The sequence below is a fragment of the Lactuca virosa genome, chromosome 7, assembly GCF_052849685.1.
Source record: "Lactuca virosa cultivar CGN04683 chromosome 7, Lactuca_virosa_CGN04683_v6, whole genome shotgun sequence".
NCBI classification, from domain to species: domain Eukaryota; kingdom Viridiplantae; phylum Streptophyta; class Magnoliopsida; order Asterales; family Asteraceae; genus Lactuca; species Lactuca virosa.
In genome coordinates this window covers 30,583,019-30,603,523 of record NC_136432.1, presented here as the reverse complement: position 1 = coordinate 30,603,523, position 20,505 = coordinate 30,583,019, and the positions used below count along the sequence as shown (strand labels likewise).

The 20,505-nt window shown below is 36.1% G+C and overlaps 1 protein-coding gene and 2 long non-coding RNA genes across 3 annotated transcripts; all 3 read left to right on the top strand.

Moving 5' to 3' along the window:
• The first annotated feature begins 9,361 nt into the window (after positions 1-9,361).
• LOC145125536 (senescence regulator (Protein of unknown function, DUF584)) lies at positions 9,362-10,655 on the top strand. The gene is made up of 2 exons (XM_079060981.1): positions 9,362-9,757; positions 9,913-10,655. The coding sequence occupies exon 2, from the start codon at positions 9,923-9,925 to the stop codon at positions 10,436-10,438; it is 516 nt and encodes a 171-aa protein (XP_078917107.1). The 5' UTR covers positions 9,362-9,757; positions 9,913-9,922; the 3' UTR covers positions 10,439-10,655.
• A 2,458-nt stretch (positions 10,656-13,113) lies between these two features.
• On the top strand, positions 13,114-17,040 carry LOC145126304 (uncharacterized). The gene is made up of 3 exons (XR_013716392.1): positions 13,114-14,091; positions 16,612-16,891; positions 17,010-17,040. It is a non-coding gene; the product is annotated as an uncharacterized LOC145126304 (long non-coding RNA).
• A 337-nt stretch (positions 17,041-17,377) lies between these two features.
• On the top strand, positions 17,378-18,379 carry LOC145123601 (uncharacterized). Its single transcript, XR_013715206.1, has 3 exons — positions 17,378-17,593; positions 17,720-17,749; positions 18,167-18,379. It is a non-coding gene; the product is annotated as an uncharacterized LOC145123601 (long non-coding RNA).
• Positions 18,380-20,505: the final 2,126 nt, after the last annotated feature.

Genomic DNA, 20,505 nt, shown 5'->3' with positions numbered 1-20,505 from the left:
CATCAAAATAGTAATAATGTCAGAGTACAATCCCATGGATCTCAAAATGCGGAAATCATATGTGTGCGATGTGCTGCTACCGTGTCGGCTCCTTCCCCTTCCACGAAGAGGTACCTGAAACAAAACTGAAAACTGTAAGCACGAAGCTTAGTGAGTTCCCCATCATACCACATACCATGCAACAAACATACTATCAGGCATACTATGATGCCCGACCTACCCCTGCTGAGCATACCGGGGTGCTCAACCTACCCCTTGTCAGATATAGCGGGGTGTCTGGCCTACCCCTTCCGGTTTATATCAACCGGTTCCGGGGACTATTTCACCCCCTACTACTACACGATAACATAACATAGCATAACATAATCGTACTGTCAGGCATACTGGGGTGCCCGACCTACCCCTTTGGTCCTTTGACCAGATATGAGGACTATTCTCCTTACTACCACTATCACATAATATCATACCATACTAGCACATAAAACATAACAGATAGTGGCAAACTTAGATAATTATCATAAAGACAATCATCTAACAACTCCTACTAGTAGGCCGACATTATGGTCGTAGACCCACCGCTACTGGAAGGTAACTCACTTCAATGTCGTGAAGTGTCTGGAGTGTCCTCGATGCCAGGATCAACTCCTCTCAACTCCTCAAACTCCTACACATAACAACCTTCATTAATTACCATTACATACTCCTAACCCTAATCAAGGGTCAACTTAGGTCAAGGTTCAAGGTCAACATCATAGCCAAAGTCAACTTCTGGTTGACTCAACTCGCCGAGTTGGTCCACTAACTCGTCGAGTTCCATAACTCAGTGATTCCCCGACTTCGCGATCTGACTCGTCGAGTTGCCCTCTAAATCGCCGAGTTTCTCCTTATGGCAGAGTCGGGACTTTCCATTTGAACTCGTCGAGTCCTTCCTTGACTCGTCGAGTTCATTTTCAAATCAGTTGGGACATTGCCTTGAACTCGTCGAGTCCTTTGATCTTCAAGTTCGTAATCACGTTAATCTTGATGAGTCCCCTTCTAGACTCAACCAGATTCCTCAGAAACAGAAAAGGTTGGGGAACCAATACCTGACTCGCCGAGTCCTATGAATAACTCGGCGAGTCCCCAATGTCCATGTCCATACACTCAATTTCTGTTGAGCTCATTGCATCCAAAGGGTAGATCTGACGTCCTAGGGTCGATGTAACACGTAAAGTCACGAAACTTACGTCCATGCATGGGTCTTCAAGCTCAAAAGACCCGAAGATGAAGTCTACAAGGTGCATGGGGCTCCCATGGCCATAAAGTTGGCACCTTTATGCCATGAGAACCCTCCAAGGTTCAAGATCTAAAGTCATCACTCTACATTACACTCTAAACCCGAAGTGACTTAGAAATGCCCCAAAAATGACAAGATTCAAGCCCTAAAGAAGATCTAACAAATGGGAAGTGAAGGTTGAAGCTTTTTACCTCTAACAAGCTGGAAATGCAACCAAGACTCTAGATCTACTGCCTTCTTCTTGAACCTCCAAGCCTTTCCTTCCTTCTCCACGCTTCAAATCACAAAAATGGCACCAAAATAGCTCAAGAACACTCACAACTGATTAGGTTTTCGAGAATGGGGTCTAAGGGTGATGGAGGCTGGAGTGAAGGCTACTTAAGGTGTTTAAATAGGGTGCAAACCCTCAAATTTAGGGTTTCATCCAGACAGATCTACTCATCGAGTCGGGGCTTCCAACTCGGCGAGTAGACTCTTCCACCCGCGTTCCAAAACTCACATCTACTCGACGAGTTGGGCCTCCAACTCGACGAGTCCCAGAGTAAAAATGTAAAAATTAATTTAAAAAAAAACATATCGGGAACCGAGCATTACAGACGAGGATCTAGGAAGTTTAGTTTGTAGCTCTTTTGAGCATATAGGTGTGTATCCGTACGCCAATATGTGATTGAGTGTAGTGACTTAGAACTTTGGGATGATCCCTGAGGCGAATACGGATAGGTGTGGAAGGTAGTATGGGCCCGTACTACCGGAAGCACATGATTCGTATGGGGTTTAGGAGAAGTCCTAAGGTCGTTGAGGAGCTAGTAGATAAGTGTATAGCCTGTGATAGCTATGACCTAATTTTAACCCTCTCCTTTGTATATTTTCAGTATGGTGATGAGCAAAGGTTTAGGTTCGGGAGCTGACGGCCCAGAGAGACCGGGTCTGAGTGATGAGGAGATCCATGGAATTATTACCGCTATGGTCTCTACTGCAATCAAAGATGCAATTTCGAAGATGTGTGGGTCTATCAAGACCATGATAATCACCATGTTCGAAGAGCGATATATCACGATCACTGAGGCTGCCGTTTCTGAAGCCGTCACCGTTGCATGACTTTGGGGAGGTGGATCGATGCAATCTGGAGTTCAGTAACACGAATCCTCCAGATTTTGACGGGATCAAGGACCCGATTGTTTCTATGAGGTGGATCTATAATGTGGAGGGATGTTTTTATACATGTTCTTGCCCAAATAACCTAAAGGTCAGATTCACATTGAACCTTCTTCGCTTGGGAGAAAAAGGACTGGTGGAAGTTTTCCGACTCATACTTTTTCTTCTGCAGAGCGAGTTGCAGTGACTTGGGAGAAGTTCTTGGATATGTTCTGCACTGAATATGTTCCATAAGTAGGGAAATAGCAGCTCACTCAGGAGTACCTGTCACTCAAGCACACGACCGAGTCGGTGACCGAGATCACCCAAATGTTTCATGAAGGGGCCATATCTTTCCCTGAGTACGCATCCTCAGAGCAGGTGCATATGAACTGCTACTTGAGTATGCTCAAGACTAGGATTAGAGAGTTTGTGGCGAACACCCAGTACCAGACTTTCGTTGAACTGCAGTCAAATGCCAGGAGGAGAGAGATTAAGATAAAGACTCAGAGGAAAGAGGAGAGGTTGGTACCAGTTCAGTCACATCCGGTGACCAAGCGGTTCAATTCCGTTGACTCTAGAACATAAGCAGCAGATTAGAGGGGCCCCATGTATGGTAAGTGTGGGAACTTTCATGATGGGGCTTGTCGATCGTTTGCATGCCACAAATGTGGTGAAGAGGGACACTATGGCAGGGACTGCATGAAGAGTGTGTGGGTTTGTTTTCATTGCAATCAGGTGGGTCACATCAATGTCATTTGTCCCTTTCTCGTTGCCAGTGCAGTGTAAAATTATGCACCTTTAGCTTGGCAGATGTCGGGTGGACATCTAGGGAGGGTTGAGGTGCTTATGGTTGAGGAGAGAACCTACCAGCTTGTTGCAGAGGATTCGAGACCGGAGGCTATGACGACTGCGAGTCTGTTTTCCTTTTATATCATCTTGTATTTTTGTTTTGAGTTCACTTTTGGAAGATTTTCCTTCGTGGTGATTGTTGTCTTGTGAGTGCGTTTTCAGTTGAGATGTTATTAGGTTTTGCTAGGCTACAGTGATGGAGGGACATAGACTCAGAACTTTCTAATTGGCCTTTCTACCTGTTCTTGTTTGATGAAGGTTTTGGGGTCGAGTTGGACGGTTCGAAGGACTATCTTACTCTGTCTCAGTTAATTTTCTAGAAGTAGGATTGGTGGTTTCTAGTTAGTCGATTTGGATCTTTTAAATACGTGTCGATTACGTTATGATGATTCGTGTATTCAAAGTGGGAGAGAGTGGAGATTTCATAGCGGGAGAATTTTGGATCGGGTTTCAGTCCTCCAAAATCTCCATCATCCCTTCCTTAACCGTCCCAAAAATCACTGGGGTAGCGTCAAGGATGCCCCCTCGTAATCTCGGCTGCAATGAGCTTGTGCAGCCTCTCATCAATGGGCTCGGTACCATCACCCGACCTAGATCCAGATCCAGATCCCGATCCTGATCCCCCAGCTCCATGTCGTGTCACCAACATACTGAACTACAATATCATGAAACATAATGATCAGGATGTCCAAAATGGGGATCCTCCCACACCGGTTCTCCTTAGAGCCTCCAGATCTAACATTGGTTTGGGTACAGGTCCTATGCTTTTATTAGTACGGGCCCAATACTACCTTCCACACCTACTTGTACCTTTCCCAAGGCTCTACCTGATGACTCTAATTCGTCCCAAAACAAAACATATCTCGCAGGCTACCGTATAGCTCAAATCTTAGGCTATCCTAAGATTTGCTCCATCCATAACAAACCATAACTCAATCATAACAGGTTGCCTTATGCATGCGAATTATACACAGAACAGGATCAAATAGACTTTCGAATAACAGACTCTACCCTAAGACCACAACCATACAAAGAACAGGAAAAAAGGCCAAATCAATCATTCTGAGGCTATAAGCTCCTAACTGTATATAATTTTGAAAGCGCACACGTAGCAAGATTCATACGATTATCATAACTCAAATATCAGTATAACATGGCTAACATATTGGGGAACTACTTACTTGGCTCGGCCGATCACGCGCATTGCACTCTCTTCTTTTCCATTTTAAGAAGTTTTTAACTTTTATTTTTGAAAACAATTTTACCATTTCCTTAGTTTGAGTCCTGACACACCCGAGAGTGTGCCCGGATCCCTCAAACCAAGGCTCTGATACCAAATTGTAACGACCTAATTTTCAAAAGAAAATTTTTATTTTTAAATAGTCAAAACATTTCCAATACCACAAAATCTCAAGAACATTTGTTTTCAAATTCATAACATCAACAATTTTATTTCAAATATCATAGTGTCCCATAAAATCGCTTAAGATAGTGCATGCTGCGCCATCAAGCTTTGCCATTTCCCTTAGGCTCAGAAGTACCTGAAACAAATCAACAAACTGTAAGCTAATGCTTAGTGAGTTCCCCAGAGCATACCACACACAATCCACATAATCACATAATCCATATTAGTTATAAAAGCTACATAAACGATATAAGCCATGCATATAACATATAGGGATGTCGTGGGCTCCCCCCAGGGTCTTACTCCAGGATGCCATGGGCTCCACCCATGGTCTTTAATAGGAAAGCCATGGGCTCTCCACATGGTATTACATCCAAGTGTCATGGGCTCTCCCATGGTCTTTAATAGGAAATCCATGGGCTCTCCACATGGTCTTACATCCAAGTTTCATGGGCTCTCCTATGGTCTTCCATACAAGCATACCACATATACAACTAGCATACTTCCTAGCACATAACCAGCTAACATGCCACATAAAACTACTTCAACTAGTGTACCACATATCATAAAATGGGTCAGCATTGGTGCCTTCGACCCATAGGTATGGTGAGGAGACTCACCTCTCAAGAATGTTGAACTGATAAGATAGGATCAGATAAGTCCCAACGCGCAGCTCCAACTCAACTGCCTATAACCATCATGTGATTAACTTGTCAAAATCTTGAAATACCATAAATACCCTCAAAGTCAAACTTAGTCAACCATGGTCAAAGTCCAAGTCAACAGTCAAAGTCAATAGTCCATGTTGACCCCAACTCGTCGAGTGCATCTAGCAACTCGTCGAGTTCCTTCAGAGTCCAGAAAACCGGGACAAATCCTAGCCAACTCGCCGAGTTGTCTCATCAACTCGGCGAGTTCACTCAATATCCAGTAGACGGGGAAACCCGATCCAACTCGTCGAGTTTCCAGGGCAACTCGTCGAGTTTTCCCCCTGTTTCCTTATTCGGATGATACGTTGATTGCAGGGACTCTAGGGCTTAGATCTGAAACCTGAAGGTGTCTAGAAGGATAAAGTTTCCAACTTTATCCTCTAGAACCACTCCGAATGCTCTAAAGCCCTTAACAAAGGTTGGAAAGCTCAAAAGCTTAGCTATGTGGTTCAAGACTCTAAGGATTTGGAATCCCTCCTTTCTAGAATAGGTTCTAATCCTCAAAACGTTCCAAAGATGGAGCCTTTATGGACATGCATGTCCAATGCATGTCTTGAAGTCAAAATGGTCAAAGAGGGAAAATATACCCTAAAATCCATGCATGACATCCATGCTTGACCAAAAGCTAGATCTAGCCTACCCTGGGACCATTTTGCTCTGGAGATTCATAAAGTTGCAAACTTTATGAACCTCATGCATGCAATCGACAAGAATGATAGGAAATGAAGATTAACTCAAGATCTGTTCATACTCTAAGATAAAAATCAAATCTTGAGTGCTTATAATAGTCCACAAGATGGTCAAGCTCAAGAGTGAGGGCTTTGTTTGCTGGATCTCCTCCTTCTTCTCACTATCTTCTTCTTCCTAAGCTCCAAAAATCACTCTAGCTCACAATATGAGGGAAAATGGAGATTAGGGTTTAGCACTGACGTTCTTAGGGTTTGGAGCCTGATGGAAGGTCAGCTCAAGGTTTTAAGGAGATTATATATGGTGCAAACCCTAAAATTTAGGGTTTTCCTTTACAGCGCCTACTCGTCGAGTTGGGCCTTCCAACTCGTCGAGTAGCCCTAAATCCCGCGTCCCACAATGATCTCTATTCGACGAGTTGGAGCTCCCCAACTCGTCGAGTTCCAGTCTAAAACCCTAAATTTCCGAAAAGAAATCGATACATGAAGCGAGCGTTGCAATAATTTACAAATTAATATAATTTATTTAAATACTTACTATATTACGATGTTGACACCACCATTGCTACATTATTGCTCGAAAAAAAATCAATCAACGTTGTTAGTGGTAGTTTTCGTGTGTCTTTTGATAACGTAGTGATAGACTCGATGTTGTTTGATGTCATGAACTTATAACGAACACCAGGGAAGCATGAAATTGCCCATTTATGGTTACCAAATTTTTCTATCCATGTATGCCAATCATTGGATAAAGCACGTCATAGCCTAGCCAAACTTTTTTTTTTTAAATTAGACTCTCGGTAAGCTTTGCATGCCTCCCAAAAAAAATATATGTTTTGTCTTGTTTGTTGATCTTTGCTCGCATATACATCAACATATATCAACAACATATTTTGTAATATGCGTTTGGGCACATGGCTTGAATGGTATATTCAATGGAATTAGCTCTATCAGATATAATAGCCAAATGGGTCATATCCCCAATACATTCTTTCAGTCTCGATAAAATTCATGCCCATGATTCCCCCTCTTGCTGTTTTTTTCAATGCCAAATGCTATTGGAAGACTTTGGTAATTATCGTACATGCCTACTACTACAAACATAGTTCCAAGGTATTTCTCTTTTAGGTGGGCTCCGTCAATGATAATAATAGGATGCAAACAAGTTTGAAACGCTCGAATCTACACAATAATATAATAGATTAGTAATTAGATAAGATACATGTATAAAAAGTACAAAAAAAATTATGCATAAGAAATATTACCACGTAAACGATAGCGGAGAAAATATATTCAAAATTTTTTTTGTCATCTTTCTTTATATATGTAATGATCATTGGATTCCTCCTCTCTAAATTGTAACAATATAAAAGAAGTATTTGAAAGCTTTCTGTAGGGGTCCCTCTAAACATATTTAGAACATACATTTTTGCACTACATGCTTGCTAATACAAAATATGTACACCAAGTATAGTTCGTTGGATTTGCTTTCCCCGCATCATAATCCACGTACTATTAGCTAATTTTTCATTCATGTAATGACCCAACGCTATCTTGTTGGCTTGGAGATGATGGGGACAGAGTTATTTGTTTAAACATGTGTGGCTTTGCGATAGTTTATGGACTTGAATTGAATCAATATCTCTATCTTTTGTATCCCTTAATTGCCATTTATAATTTTTCACAAAGCAAACAGTTTCAAACCTATATGTTGTAGATTTCTCACTCTAATTTGAAAGTTTTCAATAAAACATTTGAATCCTAAACTAAGTTTAAGCTCTTCTTTTCATTTAAACTATTGAGACAACTTCACATAGATTGGGGGCTATAAAACCTTTACATTTTTGATATGTTAATTCGAGCAATGGTAAGGGTTCTGGCATCCCTCAATGAGTGCTTTATGTTTCTTCATAATTTGAAAATAATAAGGGCACTTTTCCTATCAAGCTTGTTCGGCTCAACTTCCTCCTCTTTAGATTCAATCACATCCCCAACAAATTTAGTAAAGCTTTGGAATTGTTCCACTAGACCGTCGTGTGAAATTATACTATCATCATTACTTTTTCTTAATCAATTGGAGATTCATCAACATCAAATGTTGGACCAACATCATCAACAACTTTATATCTATACCTAACATCACCCATTTGTACAATCCTATTATAAGAAGGAACTTGATTCAATGTTATATGTAATAAATTATAAATTTCGTTACTTCCAGCATCGGGAGACCCATTGCCACCAGAACGATTTTCCTGTGGAAATCGATTAATACCACTTTCCGTAAACATGATTAACAACAAACAATTGTATTGTGTTAGGAGCCATACTACTCACAAAAGTAAGAAAATATTTGGCATCACTATCGTCAAGAATTTGTATAACTATGTTTAATTCATGACATTGAAAAGATAGACGTATTTGATTAGTATGTAACCTGGACTTCGAAGCAACCAACGTAATCAACCAAAAAAAACTTGATATCATTGTTTAAATCTACACCAAAGCATGTTTAGTCTGAAACAATACACTGCATAGATCTGTGGATTCGCGTTCATTGTCCTCCACTCGAAACATGTACTCTAAAAAACTGCTTATACATACTCATTTTTTATTATCCAAAAGTTGTATTTGGTTTATGTAGCAACAATGGCAATATAAATACCCTATATTAACACGTCGGAACATTACTATGGAATGTCTACATTCCGGACAAAGGATCCAGAATACACTTTTTAGTCCGGAATGTACGAGGGTGAGATTTCAGACGAATCTTCTACTAACTACCATCAACTCCAGAATAATCTTAACTAGTCTGGGATGTTGTATTCCGGACTAGGTGACCATTTAAAAAAAATAGCTTTTTTTAATTAGTTTGTTTATAATGGTTAATTTAATTTTAAATTACGGTAATATATCAAGACTAAAGATTTAGGTAACAAGAAACACATGTCCAATTTAGGTTTTTCCTTTCCAAGTTTACAAACAAAAAATCTCATGATTCTTGATCTTCTTCTTTCTCCATTCTTCTGAAGCAAAATCTATGGGCTTTTTAGACTTCTTTTTTCAAGAACTATTTCAGGAAAATTCTAACTACACCCAATACCTTTTCCCCATAGTTAGGCAAAAAAAATGGTATCTTGATGCTCTTCTTTTTCCTCTCTATCCTCTCCTTCTCTCTCCTCACTATCCTCCCCTTCTCTCTCTATACATACATATGTATGTATAAATTGTGTGTTTGAACTTTCTTGAAATCAGAAAAAGTTGACACCTTTCAGTTTCTTATCATGTATTCATTCTTGTGAAGAGTGACTGAGATTCTTTACCATTTTTTTCTCTTTAAAAATGAAATTTTAATATCTTTATAATTGTTGTAAAATAAGTATAAATATGAAGTCATACCCTATAACTTATCTTGATCACACGGGTTAGAATTAAAAGGTGCTTTTTTGTCTCATCTTCTTTGATTTCGTTTTCCCAAAAGCCCATTTTTCAGTTTCTCGAAAGAAGTGCTTTTTTTGCCCTCTTGGAATTTTGCAAAACCACAGAAAAAAATAGGGTAGTTTCACTTTCTATGCTTCTACTAACCTTTTGGTTCATTGGCTTCTTCTGTTGAGTGCTTTTACCATTTGAGAAAAACTTTGTAAAAGCTCTCAACTTTGGGGGCTTATTGAAAAAGACACTGGGAAGCAAGGTATATTCCTGCTTTTGTTCGTATTTTCTTTCATCATACACACACTGAAAACACACACAAAGCACAAATCTTTTGGTCATTTTATTGAGAAGCACACAAATTTCTATGTGGGCTTGTTGCTAATTTCATTTGGTTGTGTTTAAATTTTGTTAAAGATTGAAGGCAATGGCAGATTGGAATGGAAAGAGTTCGATGGAGGATCAAGATTTTCAAGAAGAAGATGTGTGGAGTGTTATGAAGGGAAGAGAAGAGTCAAACACAAAAGTCAACAAACCCCATAAAATCAAGAAAAGATCATCATCATCATCATCATCATCATGTGCATGGACATCTCACGATGGTGCAAGAATGATACCTAGGTGCAATGAGGGTAGGATGCCACATCATCAGCAACAATCCTCAGCTCCAATGGGTATCCCCGACTGGTCAAAGATTTACATGGAGAAAAGCAAAGGTCCAAGTGATGGATGCTATGAAGATGGTGATTATCATAATCATGGTGCCCATGATGATGATGATGATGGTGAAATGGTGCCACCACATGAATACATTGCTAGAAAGCTAGCTAGAAGTCACATTACTTCTTCTTCTATGTGTGAAGGTGTTGGGAGGACTCTCAAAGGAAGAGACCTCAGCAAATTGAGGAATGCCATTTTGACCAAAACTGGTTTTTTAGAGTAATCTTCCATGCCCATCCATCAAACCATCATCATCATCATCGTCATCACCATCACCATCACCATCATCCTCAATCTTGTTTTGATTTTCTCTTGGTTACTTTTCTAGAAGTTAGCAATAGTTAGCAGTTCCAACATGAGATCTTTATGATTAGATATATCATATATGTAAGCGGGAGTATCGAATAGTTTTGTTATGAAAGTTTGAGGATTTAGTTCTAGCACTTGCATAATATAATGTCGATTTAGTTCATCATCTATATATCCTTTCTTTTTATTTAAATATATTATTATACTATGATCTTACAAGAGCTTTGGTCTATCACCATACTCTTGTTTTATAACCAAAACGAAGTTATTTGGTTTTAGTTATAATAAATATCATTTCTTTATGATCGCATTTTGTTTTATTTTATACTCCATAATTTAAACATGATTTATGAAAAAATGGTAAAACTTTTGTGGTATATATTTGTTTTGTTATTTGGATGGTTTAGCTTGTACATCATGTCATCATTGTCCACTTAAAATTCTTGGAACTTGTCCCATGCAATTTCCCCCCACTTCAATAAAATAATTTAAATAAAATATTGGTGCGAATACTATATTTATAATTTTATTGCAAATAAATTATTATGTTTTCTAAGAAAAAACTAAAAAAAAAATGCTAGGATATATAATGAAAAAAAATGCTAGAGAAAGAGCTTAATTTCGAATTATCATATGATTTTTTTGTCACTTACGAACAACATATATACACAATACACAGTGAACCAGATGCATTAGAAAATAGCCTTCAATAGTTTTTTTATTTTTTTAAACTTAATTTGTAGCCCATTCTTATTGTTTAAGCTTTTCAATTTTTTGTTTCTATTTATAGGAATTGCATGCAAAAAGTTTCTATTTATTGGGAATTGTATGCAACCCGTGTTTCGTGTATATGATATGTTATGTTTAGTACTGATTTTAAGTTACTGATTAAATTTGAACTTTTGAATCTTCAAAACTGCTTTTCTAAATGCTCGTCTATAAATTTGACACCAATCTACAATAACATTATTTTTCCTTTAAAGCGTGTTTATTGTTAACTAGAAATTGTTTTCTCCTGTTTTGCGGGGGACGGATGCAAGATTTTACTTACTATCGTCAAGTCACATAAAATGAAAGTACTACTATTTATCATTTTATCGTTTTGTGAGCATGGTTTTTAGAGGGACCAAACTTGTCGACATACAAAAGTCTAGGGACCAAACATACAAACATGGCAATATACAAAAGTTGAAGGGTGTGGTAATTATCGTTGTTTAAATTTGAGGGAGTAAAAGTGATATTTTATAAAATAAAAGGGTGAAAAGTATCATTCTACAAAGGGTGGAAAGTGTCATTTCAAAAGTAAAGGGGTTGAAATTGCTAATGTACGAAAGTCTGGGGACTAAATCTGCCAATATAAAAAAGTTTTGTGGCTAAAATATGAAATAAGAAAATAAATTTGTGGCTAAAATGAAAAATAAAAAAATTTTATGGCCAAATTATGAAAACATAAAAATATACTATTCATGACTTCGTTTTTTGTTATCTACTCTAATAAATAAAAATCTTCTGTCACATGTTATACTCTCATTGATTTGGTCACATGTCATTTTGTGGTTATTTTCAATTAAATTTTTTCCACATGACATTTTGTGTTTTTTTCCATTTTATTAAATTTCACGTAATATTTTAATGTAATAATTGCAATAAATATAATAATAAATATATATATCAATTTCAATAATTATCTTTTCTTCTAATTTTAACATTTCTAAATTAAAACTTTATTAGTTTCCTTTATTTATTTATCTAAATTATTTGTTTAAATTTAAAAGATAAAAAAAAACACTTTAATTTTAATAATTCAATATTTCTACTCTAATAAATAAAAATCTTTTTGCCACATGTCACACTCTCATTGATTTGGCCACATGTCATTTTGTGGTTATTTTCAATTAAATTTTTTTCCACATGACATTTTGTGGTTTTTTCCATTTTATTAAATTCCACATAATATTTAAATGTAATAATTATAATAAATATAATAATAAATACATATCAATTTCAATAATTGACTTTCCTTCTAATTTTAACACTTCTCAATTAAAACTTCATTAGTTTCCTTCATTTTTTTATCTAAATTATTTGTTTAAATTTAGAAGAGAAAAAAAAACACTTTAATTTTAATAATTCAATATTTTTCTAATTTTTCTTATAAATTCAAACCTTTTCAAATGTTTAAAATTTTCATATTTAATTTTTTTAAATAAACTTATGTAATACATAGGTATTACACCTGCTATATAATATAACTAGGTATGAGACCCGTGTATTACACGAGTTGATTTAATAAAAGATTAAACATTAAAGTGTAAAGAGAAAATATTTTTTAATGTACAACTTTAAAATAAGAAAGAAAGAAACGTATTTATTGCAATTTAATATCATATATATATATATATATATATATATATATATTACTTTACATATATATGACTTTTTTTTTAGCATGACCAAAGCCTTATTTGTATGTATATATCTTGTAACTTATTATTCAGTTAAAGGAAATTATTTCTCTCTTTATGGTATTAGACACCAAGTGTCGCTTTTAAAAAATTTCACCTTTCTTTCTTCCCTCCCAATACTCTTTCTTTTCATATGGTTGAACCCTAACAGCCTCCCCAACCTACCGTCAATAGCCGCCAATGCCCCTCTCACTCATAAAGCATTCAATATAACCAGTGTCAAAACCTATGTGCGTCTAATCCTCGATCTAGATCGACTCAACTATGATGCTTGGAGGGAATCTCTTCACCGCACATTGTAGTGTGTTTGATGTGATCGACCACATAGACGATTTTACACCAAAACCGACGGATACGGAATGAAAGAAACTCGACGAAATTGTCAAGTTTTGGCTCTATGGCTCTTTTTTTCAATCTCTGCTCAGCATGGTGTTAAAGCAAGACGACACCGCTCATCAAGTTTCAAAGAACCTTAAATCACTTTTCTGTGACAACAAGGACGCCAAAAGCATGCAATTTAACATTGAATTTCAGAATATCTCTATGGGTGACCTCACCGTCACTGTCTATTGCACCATAACCAAAGGCTTGACAGATCTTCTTGCTAACCTCGATCCTCAATATGTGATACCCGACAAGCACTTTGTTATCTACACGATCAATGGCTTTTCAACCAAGTTTGATTCAGTTGAAAATATTTTTAGGTACCCTTCATCGCTCCCGACCTTTGCAGAAACTCATTCCATGTTACTTATGGAGGAATAACAGATGTTGAGTCTCGACTGACAAACAATAGAAATCCAGTCGCTAACTCCTCCTCTTCGACGATCTTTGCATGTTGGGAACTCCTCCTTAAATCGGCCTAATAATCGCCGCCCAGATCATCGCCAACAGCAGCAGCGCCGCCGGCATCAACCAAATCCAAATCCCACCACCACTTTAAACCAGCCATATGGCTGAGTCTTTATCCCTCACCAAACCAACAACAATAACTCGACCAAAATCATCCCCCGCATGTGCTGATGTCATGGCCTCAACAGAGGCTGCTGGGCTCCTTTCCTCAACAACTACAATAGCAAGTGGGTTCCTCTCATCAGCCAAGGTACACGACCCAACAACAAATCAAGCCTTGTGCACTAATCACAAATCAATCAAGCCTACATACCCCACAAAATAGTTATAGGTATTGGACTTGGAATGACCCATATCAACCCACCAGCTTACCCGGACTTTTTCACACCATGTCGTTACACAAACGACTGGTTCATGGACACGGACGCGACTGATCACATGCATGCCAATGTAGGTATATTAAATATTGACCTACAAACTTGACATTCCCATTCAATTTTAGTTGTTAATGGGTCCTTAATGCCTGTAATTACGGTAGGACACACCTCTTTTCCAATTCACAATCCATATCGTCCCTTACACATTAATAATGTCCTTATCACCCCCAAAAATATCAAAAATCATATTTCTATTTGTTGGTTCACCAAAAAAAATGTTCTATTAAATTTGATGAATTTGGGTTTACTGTCAAGGATTACTGGAGACAGCGCCACCTAATCTCATGTGACAGTAACGTCCAACTTTATCTGGTTATTCCTTCCACTCCTCAAGCACTTGTCTCATTGAGTCCTTCCATATGGCATCGAAATTTAGAACACCCCCAGCAACCAATTGTTAAAGTCTTTAGCGTCAAATAAATTTATTTCACGTAATAGTAATAAATTTCATCAATTTTGTCAATCATCTCAACTTGGAAAACACACAAAACCTTCGTTTGTTACACTTAAATTTTGGTGTCAGTTTTGCATGCTTTGAATTTTAATTTTTAAAGGGTTGAATTAATAGTTTTGAAATAAGTAACGTTGGTGATATTTTATAAACATTAAACCAAGACTTTCGTTGCTAAATCTGTTAAATTATGTTTTAAAAAAAATAAGGTGAAAAATCACAGCGTTAAATCTACCTCCTCTGATCTCATTGCTTACTCAGACGCCAATTGAGGGATGCCCAACCACTCAGAGATCTACGTCATGTTACTATGTATATATGAGAGACTATCATTTCGTGTTCCCCAACCACTCGACTTTCACCAGACATTGCTTTTGCAGTCTAGAAGCTTTGCCTATATACGACTCCTAAGAGCCTCATCTTCATGATCTCAAACATGTCCTTCGGTACATTCGAGGCACCATTAGCCACGGTCTGCAATTTCATGCATCTACCTCCTCTGATCTCATTGCTTACTCAGACACCGACTGTGGGGATGCCCAACCACTCGGAGATCCACATCAGGTTACTATGTATATATGAGAGACAATATCATTTTGTGTTCCTTAAAACATCAGGGTATCATATCACGTTCCAGCTTAGCCGAGTATCGTGGCGTGCGACTCCTTCGGGAACTTTAGTGTACGACGACCAATAACACCATTGTTTATTGTGACAATGTCATCGTTGTTTACATGTCTACTGATCCGGCGGAACATCAACGCACCAAACACGTAAAGATCGATGTTCACTTTTCCCGGGACAAAGTTGTTGTGGGCCTTGTTCGCGATCTTCATGTACCTTCTAGTTCTCAGTATGCTGATATTTTTACGAAGGGACTCCCCACAACTCTATTTCTTGACTTAAAAAACAGTTTGAATGTTTATCGTTCTCCCGATCAAATGCGTATGTTCTGTGGATTATTGTTGTATTTAGTTAGCCCGATATTGTTTAGTATAGCATGGCCAAAGCCTTATATATATATATATATATATATATATATATATATATATATATATATATATATATATATATATAGAGAGAGAGAGAGAGAGAGAGAGATAGATAATTAGGTTCTTTGGAAAATAGAAAACTAGGGCATCAATTGAGGACCAATTAGCAATTGACACATGTAATTAATTAATTGAATTATAAATAATGGATTAAAAGGGTATCAAAGTAAATTGATGGTTAGAGGCGGTAAACCCTAGAACATTATACTGGACGATTTATGTTATGAGGTGGGATCGGTTATGATTTTTGGGGGGATCGGTTGTGTGTTACATGTGTAATCGTCGATTAAGGTCAATAGGCGGCAAACACCAGAAGATATACCCGCCCAAAAGGTTTACTAATATACCCTTTTGAAGACGTGTTGGAGAATATTTACACATTATAAATAGTATATGTGTTGTCAATTGCTGATTGGCTTTTTTTTAGGGTTTTTCTTATTTTCCAAATAACTCTACTATATATATATATATATATATATATATATATATATATATATATATATATAGGAGTAGGATCAAATGAGAACACCTAAAAGGTTGAGAACGCGAGAATAGATCTAGACCATCTAAATATTCACATCTAAGGTTATTATCAGACGGACCATTTATGTAAATTATGAAATATATTGGTATTAAAGTGTAACTTTGAAATAGTGAAAAGGGTATAATAGTAATTGATTGTGTATTTAATTCCTATAATTTTTCGCTCTTTTCTTTCAATTTTGGCTCTCTCTCTAGGGCACGCCTCCTTTCAATTTCGTCGGTGTCACTATCTCCATAGAAATCAGAAGCTTATGCCGCCATCATTGACACTGTTGGCATCGTTTTAGGTAAGCTTTAATTCGGAGTGAGATCGAGAAGGAAGATGGTGAAGTCTGAACTCGAAGTCAGCGATATCGGAAAGGTCCAGATCTGGTTCCTTTGGCAGATCTGAGAGCTTCTCCGCAGACGTAATTATGTTGTTGTTGGAAGCATCATCAGGAATTTCGCGGGCAAGCGATGGTCGAGGAGTGAGCCAGGAGTATGAGGAATACGTCGGGGACTCCATCAACTGAATCGTCCATGGCTATTGCTGATACGAGTGATTCTACTCAATCACTTCTTAAGTAGGTTCGTCTTGTTCTTCTGAATTTTGATTTAGCAGTTGTAGATGATGATGATGCTATTGACTCTTTTTTTTGGGTCTTTTGGATATGTGTTGATTTGATTGGAATTGCTCACATCACAGATAAGGAACCACGAGGTTTCAATGGCGGAGCTCTCTGTACTCTCTTCCTCTCGTGTACGCATTCCACATTTTCAATTTTTCCCTAATCTCATGTCTATCTTAGATACTCGTTAATTATCTGATTTTGATTTGATTGTTTCTATCAATAATTTTTTTTAACTGTAGTGATTCTATCAGATAAGAATTAGGAAATCAAATGTTGACATTTTTTCCTACTAAGTAACTGAAATCATACACTCCCTTTATGTTGGAAAGGCAAATTTTTTATAGAGTTAGATTACATTGATTTGTTATAAACCAAAGGATAGAGATTTTCATGGTGTGAATGTGTCTTTTTGTTATTCTTGTTGTCACAATAGCTTATTAGATTCGACTCCATGCTCCCTAATTTCCTTTATTTCTTTTTGTTAACTTAAAGTATTCTTCTTTTATGTTCTTCTGTGTAAAAATTCACAGAGTGGAGGAAACATCTTGCAAAGAAGATGCTAGAGATTTATACGAAAGATGCCAATTGTTACAAGCTTCTCAATCTTGTTAGTATTAAAGACTCAAATGAAAATGATCCACAATAAGATATTAAAAAGGTAGAATTTATATTTTTTTTCAGTCCTATTCAATTATGAATATGTTAAAATTCGTTAATGATTATGAATTGGAGATAAAAACTAATAGACTTTATTTCATCATTGTTAATCATTTATGATTTTCAGCTCTATTCAATTTTGGAGTTGTGTAAAGGGGTGAGTATCGATTTCAACTCAACTCCATGCTCTTGAATTTCTTTTATTTATTTTTGTTAAATTAAAATCTTCATTCTTTTTATTATTATTGTATTTTACAAGTAACCTATCATTTATATATAAGAAATCTTTTAACTCTAATTTTCTTTAAGAAGTATTTTAATCATACTTGAATATAATTATAAACCATATATGTCTATAGTTATCATCATACATGATTATAGTTATCATCATACATGAATAACACTTTATTTATTATAAGGTTCACTATGATTACAACAAAAACGAATGATATAGGGCTTATGTTTTCCTTTCTCTTCCATCAAAAGAGAAACATGTATTCATTTGTGAATCAATGAAGATGTATGCACAACGTTATTATCTGATTTTTTTATATACTTGAACTTGATTTTGCAGGTGTGAACCCAAGAATAACAATGATCACATGTGCCCTTCTTTGTTTTTATATGTGCTGGTAGCAGCAAGAAAAATCACAGCAAACTGGATTTTTTATCTTCTTCGGTTATTTGTGATTACAACCAAACCAGATTTTTTTTTATCTTCACATTTTCCTTTACTTATTAATGATTACAAATGTATTAGTTTACTATATTGGTAAATATACTTTATACGTTTATGATTATGACTAAATTGAGGTGTTTTATTTATTTATTTTATTTTTTGGGATGGTGGTTTACTCATGCCAACTTTTATTGTTACATATAATCATTCACGATCAACATAATCAAATCAAATAAAATTCTTAAAAAAATTTGATTTAATGTACACTTTCGTTCATTTATGAATATACCAGAAAAAATGTTTTTTCAATCTTTATAAAAATAATAAAATATAGTTAAAAATCAAAATTTATGAAATTATATAACTAAATTTGTTTTTATTCATTTATATCAAAAGTCGTTTGAATCATGACTATAAGATTTTTTTTATTCAATTTGAACGAAAAATCTTCCATTAAGTATAAATTAAAAAAATCAATGAATTCGTTTTATTTAGGAAGCAGTCAAATAGAATCCCTAAATTTTTGCCAACTCATATTTACAATTACTAATATGCCCTTATATATTGATTGGTGTAGAATTGTTCTCGCGTTCTCAACCTTTTAGGTGTTCTCATTTCATTCTTTCCCTATATATATATATATATATATATATATATATATATATATATATATATATATATATATATATATATAAACCTTATTTTTCTTATGCCTCCGAAATTAGATTTACAGGGTTCTTATGACACCACGTATCCTACCTTCTGAACGACGCCACGAATCTTGAAGGAGTGCAATTGATCGGGTTTGATGTAGATCCATGGGTACCGTCGCCTTTCTTAAAGACACCATGTTCCTTCAAAGTGGATCACTGTCGTTTCATTTTTTGACGCCCCTTAATCCGCCAAGTAACACATATATTGTCAAAAATCATCTACAGATTCTCTTTTCCGATTGCAATTCTTCGTCCAATTTAGTTTGATCGGCTGGTGATTCCTTCATCTCCCTCCTCCTACATCATCAATTGGCAGCCGTCTGTACCCTAATCTTTCGTCTTCAACGATTGACAACTGTCCTTCACGGTTTGATTTTGTCATTTTTAGGTTTATTTGTTTTGTATGTTTTTTTCTACTTCTTAGTTCCATTTCCCATCTGATTAGGTTTTGAGTACAGAGAGAGAGGCAGTGTTTCGGTTTCTTGGTTTAAGGTAATTCATCTTCTTTCTTTTGTTTCAATCCAGTAATTCCATCTTAGAATTTCTATTTGTTATTTGTTTGAACAAAATCTGGAGTTCATTCTACAGTTTGAAAAGTTTATGGATTTTGTGCTTCTATAATTGGTTTTCACTTGAAGAACTCTAAAAAAAACCACTAATTTACAAGGGAATATTGACCTCCATTTTGAAGAATTTTTGTGGTTCACTTCAGTTTTCCAATTTCTTATAGAAAATTTCATCAAAGTCTGATTTTTGAACTCATAATTTGTAGGTTGAATCATCATGTTCGACAAACCTACCCCCGTTGCTCAAATATTTGTTGTTTGAAAAATTCTTCAATGCTTGCATAATTCAGCATGATGAAATAAAAATGAGAAAGCATATGAAATTTTTTTCTACTCGCTTTTCAACTATGTATCTTTTATAAGTTTAGTAAACTAAAAAAGCAAATTCATTTTGATAGCTAATTTGATGTTCGTGTTGGGAAGATGCTTATACAAACTGTTATTTTTTAATATCTATTGGTAATTGAAATTTATTCATGACACGTTTGGATGTTTTAGTGGTCAAACATGGGTGTGAACTACTAGCAAATTACATTTCAGCCTTTGAAAACCCACCTCATGCTTCCTTCATGCCTTTCGTCTCCTGCTTGTCTGTTTTTAGTTAAAAACCACATCTGGCCACCTCCTGAATTAATTACAATCTTCTATTAAGTTGACCACTATAATTATGGACTAATATCCTAGATGCTTTATATGTGTTTGACATTATTTCAGTTTGACTTGTGTCTATAATATCGTGCGGTGTTGACCAACATAATGTTTTCATGGAGTGTGCTTAAATTTGGACATTTGGTGGGTTGATGAAAAGAGAGCTAGGAAATGAGAAAACAACCATCCGTTGATTATCTGCTGAAAGATATTGTTCAACCGCACATCACTTTCTAGCTACTCATGTGGCTTAAACTAGCATACCTTTCTTACATTTAGAAAGTAAAACATTTTATTAAGTTGTGTA